This window comes from Grampus griseus, assembly GCF_964374135.1.
Source record: "Grampus griseus genome assembly, chromosome: 4".
Classification (NCBI taxonomy): Eukaryota; Metazoa; Chordata; class Mammalia; order Artiodactyla; family Delphinidae; genus Grampus; species Grampus griseus.
Window position 1 is genome coordinate 57,824,537 of NC_138997.1, and position 12,077 is coordinate 57,836,613.

Genomic DNA, 12,077 nt, shown 5'->3' on the forward strand with positions numbered 1-12,077 from the left:
TTAGCTGAAAATATCTGAATGGCTGGCAATGAAATATAAACTTGGTATGTAAGATTAAGGAGCCATAGTAGATTTTGACCTTGGTCATACGATAAAACTTCTATTAGTATTTTTTCTACAATACAGACATTTTCTTCTTCTTTTTTTTTTCTTTTTTTGGTCATGCCATGTGGCATGCGGCATCCTAATTCACCAACCAGTGATTGAACCACACCCCCTGCAGTGGAAGCATGGAATCTTAACCACGGGACCACCAGGGAAGTCCCCAGACATTTTTGTTTTACATTATCTTTGGTTTCTTTTAAAGGAAAGTAATCCTACCTAAATAAGAAAATGCATTAGATTGACAAGTAATATACCATTTCCTCATTTCCCCATTCACAGGACTTAATAGCCATGAAGGTCCTCATCCTTGCCTGCTTGTTGGCTCTTGCCCTTGCAAGAGAGGTAAGTACAGAAAAATATCTTGAAATAACTAAGAAATAGTACTATCTGCCTATTTGCAGAATGTAGTATTACCAACATTTTAAATGTATAAATAATGCAGGATCCCAGATTTTTTTTTGACTTCTAAGAAAATCATTTACATTCACCCACTATCTCAACAGAATCCTATAGGACCACAAATCTGGGTCAAATTCTTCTACAGTATTGTGCCACCAGTACCTAAAGGAAAAGCAAACAGACCAATAAGCAGCAGACAAACAAGAAGAAACACACATAAGAACAAAAACATGAGTAATATTGCACAAATACAATTGCATGCATGTGCAATCTTGATAAATATATCTTATTCCAGTGATGAAATATACATATCTCTTACTCTAGGGAACTGGGCTGATTCTTACCTGTGTATATTCAACAGAGGATGGTACTCCAGAAGATGAATAATCATAAACATATTCATAATCATAATAAAAAAGTGTTCAATACAAATTAAAATAACTCCTTTTCTGTTACCCATAAAAAAGACTCTTCATTAAGGTAAAATAAAAATCTACCAATAAAAAGGTACTAAATTTGAAAGCCGTAAAAGCAATTACAAGTCTTTCAAAAGACATATAACATTTTTTATTTCTCAAATTTGTGAAATAGCTCTCCATAAGGAAGGTAAAAATTAGGTAGGAAAAATGTTTAATAATGGGTTAGCTATGGGAACTAAAATGGTGTTGTTTTTTCTCTATAGAAAGAACTCATTGTATCCAGTGAGGTAAGATATTTTTCTTCAGAGAAAAATTTCCAACCATAAAGTAATAACATTTTCTGATGATCTAGTAGGAGACTCAACTGATTATTGATTTCTTTTTTCCTTTACAGACTGTGAAAAGCCTTTCAAGCAGTGAGGTAAGACAACCTTCATTCGGAGGCAATTTCCCAAATTTAGAACAAAAAAATACTGTACTTTCTTTTTGTATTACATTAGGGCAGTTAAGCCAATGTAGCTATGTTCTGACAGGTAACTAATGTAAATTTCCACTGTATATGTTTAAAGACAGAATAAATGTCTAGAAGATTTAGTATTCTAGCAGTTTCTAAGTTTACCTGCTACTTAAATTGTGTCACTGTGCCTTGCTTTTTTTTTTTTTTTTTATGAACTATACATACAGTCCTCTTTTCTATCTTGAACTCTATGTTAACCTCTTTCCCTGTTTTGACATTTATTGAGCACTTTCTGTATCAGACTTTGACTAGGAGCTGTGGTACAAACTGGAAAGAGGGATGCCCTTAGTAAAGAGTGGAGAGACATGCAAATGGACATATTTTGTTATTGTAATAGCAATCTAGTAAATAAGAGGCAGTGAGAATTAGTGTAGTCCTAAATCTGCCTGGGGGAGTCATGTAGAAATTAATGCTTGCACCACTCTTTTTTGGGTCTGTTATCACCTGTTAGTTAAATGGTACATCAATATACTTTGTCTCTTTGCAAAGGTTATAAGGTCCTTAGGGGAGGGTATGTATTTCTTACAATTCGTTTGAAACCTAAACATAACAAGGGAACTAAGAATGATTAACAAATGCATCAATGGTTATTATCATATATATTCAATGACTATTCTTCTAGAACTAGATGAGGGTATTAGAGATCATTTGTTGTCATAAGGAGGGAACAGGATGATAAAGAGAAATTAGCTTCTGTTAAATGCCTCTTTTGGTATTATGCTCACTAATTTTCTTTTCTTTCTTGACTGCATCATCTGTTCTTTTATACACAGATTTATTCAGAATAGTGTAACATAAAGTTTCAGCAATTAAAATAATGATATTATCAAACAATATGTCTGCATTAACCTATTAAATGTCTTCATTTTCTGATGTATGTTGACAACTAAGAATAGTTCATTAAAACTAAATGTGATTTTATTTTTTTCTTCCAAAGGAATCTGTTATGAACATCAATGAGGTAAAACCGTCATATTTAAATGTACATATATTCAAAATTTCCTGTTTGGTTTTTACAAATAATAACAATTCTTTATGTGTAATTGTTTTTTAGCAGAAAATTGAGAAGTTTAAACATGAGGAACAGCAGCAAACAGAGGTAATTTTTTCATGATTAGTATATTTTGATTTATAATTATAATGAAATATAATACATGAAAACATACTTATAATAATTATGTCCAGTCTAAAGAATGGTAATAATATAAACATCAGTGGAAGAAATTAAACTTTGAGAAGGTGAAAATATTTTTAAAGACTTAAACACATTTTTAAACACATAATCAGCTTCCAGAATTTAGAATAAATTCCTAAGAATAACTATTGGTTTATTCATTTTACTAATAGTATACCTGTATTCAATAAGTGCACATTGGTAGGAACATTTCTGGATAGGGGACTGTGATCCCCTTATTCTCAAGATGGGTATGGTGAGGAAAGAGAGGAGGGAAGGAATGTGGCAAAAATCCTAATTTATAAGCTGTATAACCTTGGCTCCAAGTTTATCTGTACCTCAATTTCTTCACCTGTAAATTGAGAATATTCATAAATCCCCAGGATTGATGAGCTGGCACACAGTGAATATTCAGTGATTTTACATTAGCATTCTGTAGCTTTTATACTCACATTTATGAATGTGTGAAGTTCCTAAAAGTATTTCCATTACACAGATGAGAGAAGTGAGGTACAGAACAATTGAGTACACAGTTGTGTGGCAATATCACGTAGTTATTAAATAGCAGAGCTTGCTTAAAAATAAGAATTGGGAACAGCATAAAATTATGTAAATAAATTACTTTTGTGGTAACATACTTACTCTATTGTGATATTTAAGCTTTCCTGTTTTACTAATGAAGTTAGATTGTCTGGAACTTACACCAAATATTTGCTAAATCAAAATGAATTTACAAATTGATGCCTCTTTAAAGACTCAAGATTACCACCTTCTACCAAGGGAAGTAGTGCTAGAAGTTTGCTGTTGTTAAATAATTCCTTGAATTAAAAAAACAAACTAAGACTTACTTTTCATTAAAACAAAAAAAATAAACCTTGGAGTTATCCCTTTAAGTCTTTTTAAAATAGATCTTCATTCATTATATGAAAACAATTTTGACTATTATCAACACATTGTTGAAAAGTCTGTACCCTCTGAAGACCAAAGTATATAGCTACAGCTCTGCAGGCAACTCAGGAAAAGGTGAAACAAGTCTTGAAATCTCCAAACATTGATTTCTTTTGGCTCTGTGGATTTACCTATGAAGGAAGTGGCTTAATGAGAAATCCCTTAGTGGGCATTTTACTCATTAATCTTCACAGGACCCCAAATAGTTTCTTAACCAAAGTAAGGGAAAGATTTTCTTTCTCTCTTTTCACTGAATTATTGTTCAAAAGAGAGGAGGTTAATTCATCATGAATGACAATTATAACTGAATTACAGACGCAAAGACTATTTTTCCTTCTTTCCAGGATGAACGCCAGGATAAAATCCACCACTTTTCCCAGCCACAGCCTCTAGTCTATTCCTACACTGGGCCAATCCCTTACCCTATTCTTACACAAAACATCCTGCCTCTTGCTCAGCCCCCTGTGGTGGTGCCTTTCCCTCAGCCTGAAATAATGGAAGTCCCCAAAGCTAAGGAGACTATCCTTCCTAAGCATAAAGAAATGCGCTTCCCTAAATCTCCAGTAGAGCCCTTTATTGAAAGCCAGAGCCTGACTCTCACTGATCTTGAAAATCTGCACCTTCCTCTGCCTCTGCTCAAGTCCTTGATGCACCAGCCTCCCCATCGTCTTCCTCCTACCCCCATGTTTCCTCCTCAGCCACTGCAGTCCCTTTCTCAGCCCAAAGTCCTGCCTATTCCCCAGCAAGTGGTGCCCTACCTCCAGAGAGATATGCCCATCCAGGCCCTTCTGCTGTACCAGGAGCCTGTACTTGGTCCTATCCGGGGGCTCTACCCTGTTATTGTAAGTCCAAATTTACTAATTGTGCTGTTTCACTTATGATGTTTCTATGATGTTAGAGTAATTGAAAGCTCTAGAATAAAAGAGAAAATGAATAATGAATGGTTCCAAAATGCGTATAGTTTAGATCAGTGGTTCTCAACATTAGCTACAAATAGAATAACCTGGAGAACTTCCCCCCCACACACACCTAAATCTCAATGTCTAGGCTTACCCATGGAGATTCTGATATAATTGTTCTTTCTATGTAGAAGAAACTGAATATTGGGAAGAAATAATTTCAGGGACTATGATTTAACTGGTCTGTTGATAATTTAGATAAAGAGGATTAAGGTGTACTAAAGCCAGAATTAAATTTGATAACCTCATTTGGTTGGGAATAACAAACTTAAGAAAGTTTGTTATTTTCTACAATTTTGAAGTTTTGCTTGTGCACAATTATTTCCCCACATGCCTCATTTCACATCTTGTTTTTGATGTATGAGCATATGAGGGCAAAATACTGAGGTGTTTATTTCAATACTCATGAAATTCTTAGGGGAAGTGTTCTTGCCAAAAGGTGAATTGTATATTTATTCATTTATTTTTTAATTGTTAAGGTCTAAGAGGATTTCAAAATTAATGCCCCCTCCTCACTTTTGGTAAGCTTTAGGAGTTTCAGATAGACTGATCATTTTTATAGTTAATATCTTATTACATTTCATTTTCCTGGATAAGCCCCAAATAGTGGCAACTTCCATCAATATACCAACTTAATTATTAATTATCAATTTATTCTCAATGACTGACTATTAATTATGCATCTGAAATTTTGTATCTTTTATATTTCAAATAATTCAAAATTGTATGTATGTGCTGTTGACAGATTTGATTATTTTTCTTTCAATTGCCTATATCCTTATGCTTGATTATCATCATTTTTAGGAAAAACTGAAAATAATTTCTTCTACTTTTATGTAAACATGTTAGAGCTTATTCTAAAGATCAACTGCATTCACATTTCTAACTTAGGCTTTATGAACTTCAATTAGTTATCAGTTAAAATTTATATATTGTCTTTTAATTTATGAGTAAAAATACAGTTTCTTATTCCAGACATAAGGCTTAAAAAGGGAATAGAATATAGTTTTGAGATTCTTAAGATGTGAATACTCTTGTGATCATGATCCAGTAGACATAAAACAATTCCAAGTGAGCTGATATTTGGTCCTAGAGGAACTTTTATATGCCTCCAAGATAGGGCACAACATAGTGCATTTGTAATAAAATTTCTCTTATGAATTAGTCCCACCAAAATTACAAATGGGGAGAGATGAAGAGTTATACCATATAACTAATTCTATATTTGTTCTCTATTCCACAGAATTGACTGCGACTGGAAATGTGGCAACATTTCAATCCTTGCATCATGCTACCAAAATAGTTTTTAAATGAATCAACATGGAAAAATATGCAACTTTATTCCTTTATTTATTTTATGCTTTATATGGCATTCATCTTAATTTGAATTTGACTTATAAACTCTATATTTTCAAAAGTTTAATTCAACAAAATTTCAACTTTAAGTGGGAAATACCATAAACATATCAAAAATATGTATAAAAATAATTTCTGGATTTATGTTTATTATTTCTTTAAGAATCTCTTTCCTAACCAGTCATTTCAATAAATTAATCCTTAGGCATATTTAAGCTTTCCTGTCTTTATTATAATTTTTCAGATGTAATTGGCTTCTTTATTTTTAACTTAAAGTTATTATTGGCATTAAAAATAGCCATGGAAAAATTGAAATTGAATAGAATGCTTTGAATTGAATACCAAAGGATATCAAAAGGTGGAGGAAAAGATAGGGTGATCATATGCTGCATATACTCTAGAAAGTCTTGGTTTATACCTATTATTTCAGTTGAACTATTACACTTGTGCCTTTCACTTTCAGAAGTATTCAGCATTAGCTGTTAAATTTTATGGTCATAAATTAGGAATTTATGACCTAATTTATTTATGACCTAATAAATAGGAAAAAAAAGCTTCAAATGTGATATCTGAATCACAGCTCTATAATGTGGTAGCTAAATGGTGCTGCATGTTAGTCTCTAAGAGGTTCCATTTCTACATCTATAAAATAGTCAATTTAAGGGGTTTTATTGAAGTTGTAATGTGAATAGTGCACTACACGGTACATGATAGGCGTTCCTGGTTGCCCCATGTTCCTGACTTCACTTACACCAGAGCAGCAAGAGCCAGTATCACAATCAGAATGAGCTGAGTTATGTGATTTTAGCAATTAATACACAAGAAAGCAGACTTATGTGAAGCTCTGATATCCATTGTCTCTGTCTGTGGAGTAATTATTTCATCGTGATGAATTATCTGTCTACCAAATCCTACATTTTTATACACAATTCCATCCCTTTGAGTTTACACAATGACTTGTCTAATTTCATCTTTCCTGCATCCTCAATGTTTTCCTCACCACAGGATCAAGTCCAAGCTGTACTTAGGCATAATATCTCCTATTTTTAAAGAAAAATTCCATCCTTGACAGTTCTTTGGTTACTCTATGACGGCTATCATAAAAGAAGTATCCAAACTGCTGTGTCCATTTTTTCACTTGTTATTCTCTCATTAGCTTGCTCCAATCAAGATTTTATTCCTATGGAAACCACTTTTTTGAAGATTACCAATAACTTTTATCTTACTAATCTGTGTTCATTTTACCCAGCCTCTCAGTGCTATTTCGTAGAGTTGACCATTCCTTCTTTTTTGAAATATCACACTTATTTTCGTTTGAAATCCTAAACCTGATAAGCCTTTGGTTTCTCTCTTAACTCACTAGCCGCTTGTTTGCAGTCTCCCTTTTGGCATTTTCTCCTTTTTCAAAACTTTAAAGGTTGGACTACCCTAGAAGTTAGCCTTACTTTTGTTGATGTTGTTCAGTTCCAAGGCTTTAAGTCCATTCATGAGCTCAGAGCTTCCACATGTATGTCTCCAAACTTACTTCTTTTCTGAACCCCAAACTCACGTACTCAACTGCATTCTTTGCCTCCACATCTGAGTACCTAATTAATATCCCAAATGTGATATGGCTAAGCACAAATTTTTGTCTGAATCCAGTCCCCAACTTGCTCAAAATTTAATTGGGCATATTTCAATAACAAGGGCAACTGATGTAGTAGTATGTAGGCAATAGACCTGAATAGGCACTTCACCAAAAGAGGTTATCTTAATGGTCAATAAATATATAAAAAGTGCTCAACATCATTAGTCCTCAGAAAAAAATGCAAATTAAAGATACTGAATAATATCATGACACAAACACCAGAATGACTGAAATGATAAGAATTGGTAATACCAAGTATTTGCAAAAACAAGCAAACAAAAGGAATGAAAAGCAGAGCTAAAATAAATGTTAACTGGTACAAGCAACTTGGAAACCTGCATTAGTCTTTGTCGAAGATCAGCATCTGCTTATCTTATGACTAGCAGTTTCACTCTTAGGTATATAACCAAAATAAATAAATAAATAAATAAATAAATATAAAATATATTTATATATGTTTGCTCTAAAGACATTTATACATATATACATATACACATATATGCTGTAAAACATTTAACCAATATTCTTAGCAACGTTATTATTAATATCCCAAACTAAAATCAACATAAGTGTGAATTAACAGTATTTTGTATAAATAAATTGTGGTATACAATGCAAAGGGATATTATACTGTAATTAACATGAATGAGTTACGGTCACACAAAACAACGTGGATGAATTTTATATAAATAACACTGAATGACAGTAACTGGACACAAAATATAGTGGAATGTACAACCCCATAAATAGAATCTATTAGAATCTATGAGCAATTAATATCTGATGAGATAAACTAGACTATTGGTTATCTGAGGGAAGGTAGAACTTGATAGGGAATGTGAGAAAGTGCTCTCAGATATTAGTGAAATTCTTTCCCTTAGCCTGTAAGATGAGTACTCTGTGGTAATTCATTTAGATGTGGGCACTCAGTACATTGCCTACCTTCTTCCTTTTCCCTGTGGTTGGGGCCTCACCAATGCAGAATCAATTATTTGCTTTTGGACTTGAATGTAATTACATACTAGGGCATAAAACCTGGTTTCCTCAGAAGCTGTGGAATAGTTGGTTAATGCTGCTGTGAAACACATAGTTTTAGCCCTCACTGGGCTGAAATTTTTAAAATGAGAAGCAGGAGGTAAGAGAGAACTTGCACATTAATTCTCCCTTCTTTTATTTTCTGTATATTATTCAGAGGTGGTCATTACACAATAATCACCTTCCATTTTTAATAGCTAAAACAATTCAGAGGACCCAGACAGTTTATATTAACAGAACAGCTTTATTACAGGCAGAAGACAGAGTACAACAACAGGAGAAGGGTATGCACTGAAATCTAAGGAGCAAACTTTATTTATCCTTCCACTGCTTGGTATCAAAAGATATGTTTCATAGTCACATGTTAAACCATAATCGAGGGTGTGCAAAGTACCTCAATACCAGGAAGCTCAAAAATATTTGTTGTGAGGATCTCTTACAATAAGCTAGTCATACAGGCATATTCTAGCTACATGACTAGTTTTAACCGTTGAAAGCCAAACCCCAATTTGCTCCTCCACTCCTAGATTCCACTGAAATCTGGTGCAAACCATATTCAACTATTACTAAACAATGTTGACAGGCTGATATATCCTGCTGGAAGCAACTCACAGACATATGGTTACAGAATACAATTTACTTTCAGTTATTAAATATCATAGTGTTGGCCAAGGGTCAGTAACTCTGAAGACAAACATACAGCCAATCCAGACCAGCTGAGATTAACCCACGGTATGCACAGCCTTTCTGGAAAAATCTTATGTGCTGATAAAGCACACCTGCTGATTATCCTTCAACTTGTAGTGAAGTTGTTCTTGCATTGCTTTCATCTTTCCTTACCTCCATTTACATAGGGTACAGGCATATACATAATTTATAATTGCTTCCAAACAAATTTCAGTAAACAATCAATCTAAATAGAAGCAGAAGTTGTAGACATTTATAAATGTTTATTATATAAACACAAAATGAATAAACATAAAATATTGTAAGAAAGTTGATACCGAATTTAAAGAAATACTTTAACATGACAGAATGTATTTTCTCTTTAATAAGTACCAGTTAGATTGAAGAAATGCCTGAGTCTTTGAGAGAACCAATATGAAAACTGATCTAACTATACTACAAAAATACTGAATTTTCTGTATCAGTGACTATAGTGTATGGAACTTTTTCCCCTCAAAAGTTATGTTCAAGTCCTAAGCCCTGGTACCTGTGAATGTGACGTTTTTTGGAAATAGGTTGTTTGTAGGTGTAATCAAGTTAAGATAAGGTCATACTGGATTAGAGTATGGGACCTAAATCCAATGACTGTGGTTCTTATAAGAAAAGGGAAATTTGGACAGAGACATACACAGATATACACAGAGGAAAGATAGCCATGAGAAGGCAGAAGCAGAAAGTGGAGTGATGTAATTATAAGATACAACCACAAATTATGGATGCCAAGAATTTTTGGCAACCACCAGAAGCTCCAAAGAGGCAAGGAAGGATCTCTAGAGCCTTCAGAGGGGAGATGGCCCTAACCAATATATTGATTTCTGTGTTCTAGCCTCCAGACTTTGAGAAAATAAATTTCTGTTGTTTTAAGCTACCCAGTTTATGTTTTTGAGTTATAGCAATCCTAGGAAACAAATACAATGAAATGTACAAAATATTGTTACATTTTGTTCAAAAATCAGCTGAAAATCTTTGATCAAATTATTTAACAAGTAGAGATCCAAAAAAGTTCTGCCTTACTAAAATTATTAAGAGCAAAGCTTGCAAATGGGAAGACATTGAAATTTATTCCCCATGGAAGAAATTTTTTTGAAATAATGAAATCTCAAATAACATACAAAATTTAATTTTGAACTTCTACAATTGCAATTTGGTATATCTTAAAATGTAGCTAGAATATTTTAATTGCTTTTGGATGAAGAAGTGACTATATGTTCCAAGCCAAGAATATCATGATACCACAATCCCTTATCTCCAATGGGAGAGGTTCTTGAACCTAACAGAAAAATTAACATTCCTCTATTGATGCATAGACACTCAGAGAAACTGCAGTATTATCACTTCCTCTAGGATTATAGGACCTGAATGATCATAAACCCCTGAGATGTGGGCTACCTACATCTACAAAGTAAGTCAGTCCATGGAATAATGATGGTGAAGTTTGAACAAAAGTGTTAATGACTACCTTCAAGTTCCTAAATCCCACTGTACTCTACTCTTGCAATTTTTATTTGCATAAATTAATAAATTCCTTTCTTCTTTGCATTATTTTGAGATAAGATTTATTTATGTCACTTGGAACCATAAGATTCCTGACAGAAGAGAACCAAGTTTCTGTACCTCATGGTTCTATGTTAGTGGATCTTTCACCACTTATGACCATACAGCTTATATTTTTGAAAAAAAAATCCAAGATGGAGTTTTTGAATTATAAAATTAATGTTTTAGTTCAGGATTTCATAACAAAACACCACAGAATGAATGGCTTAAACAACAAACATTTATTTTTCACAGTTCCAAAGGCTAGGAGTCCAAAATCAAGGTGCCAGCAGATCTTGTCTGATGAAGGCTCCCTTCCTGGCTTGCAGATGGTTGTATCCTCACACGACAGAATGAAAGATCATCTCTCTCATAACTTTTCTTGTAAGGGCACTAATCCCACTCATAGACATTCCACTTTTTTTTTCTTTTTTTTTTGTGGTACGCGGGCCTCTCACTGTTGTGGCCTCTCCCGTTGCGGAGCACAGGCTCCGGACGCACAGGCTCAGCGGCCATGGCTCACGGGCCTAGCTGCTCCGCGGCATGTGGGATCTTCCCGGCCCGGGGCACGAACCCGTGTCCCCTGCATCGGCAGGCGGACTCTCAACCACTGTGCCACCAGGGAAGCCCCTACATTCCACTTTCATGACCTAATTGCCTCCAAAGATGCCGCCTCCAAATGACATCACATTGGGGATTAGGGCTTCAATATATGAATTTGGGGGAGCACAAACATTTAATCTATAGTGATTAAAATGACCTGAATTTTCAAACTGAGTAGGTCTTGTGAAATTTAGGACAGTAGGATCCCAACTACTGAAAGTGAAATATGTTGGAAGAGATGGAAAATTTAGAGAAACTCCAGATCCCAAATGCTCCTGAAAGTCTCACTGTGCCTCTTTTTCATGATGAAATCATGATTTCTTTGTTTATTGTAGCTAATCGTTACCTTAATTTCCCACTTCTCACTTTTGCTTCACTATAACCAGGATTCAACCTTGATATGAACTGGAAGTTCCCAATACTTGGTCACACTTGACCTGTGTACTCCTGCATGTCAACAATGGATTGGAAGGAGTAGCAGAAGAGGAATGCATACATTCTTCAGTTCACTGTCAGCACCATTTTTTCACAGCCATTTCTTTTACTCACTTGTGTTATTTGTCAAGCTCTAGAAGGCAGTTTGGTAACCATAATCCAAATGGAAACATTTAAACATCTGTAAATAGATATGCCTAGTTCAAATGGCCCATCACTTCCCTGTGTCTATAGACAAAGC

General features: G+C 34.2%; 1 protein-coding gene across 1 annotated transcript; it reads left to right on the forward strand.

Annotated features, from left to right (window-relative positions):
• Positions 1 to 390: 390 nt before the first annotated feature.
• On the forward strand, positions 391 to 4,443 carry CSN2 (casein beta; the record flags this gene model as incomplete). Its single annotated transcript, XM_082654011.1, has 6 exons — positions 391 to 447; positions 1,187 to 1,210; positions 1,318 to 1,344; positions 2,378 to 2,401; positions 2,495 to 2,539; positions 3,907 to 4,443. The coding sequence occupies exons 1-6, from the start codon at positions 397 to 399 to the stop codon at positions 4,441 to 4,443; spliced, it is 708 nt and encodes a 235-aa protein (XP_082510137.1). The 5' UTR covers positions 391 to 396.
• Positions 4,444 to 12,077: the final 7,634 nt, after the last annotated feature.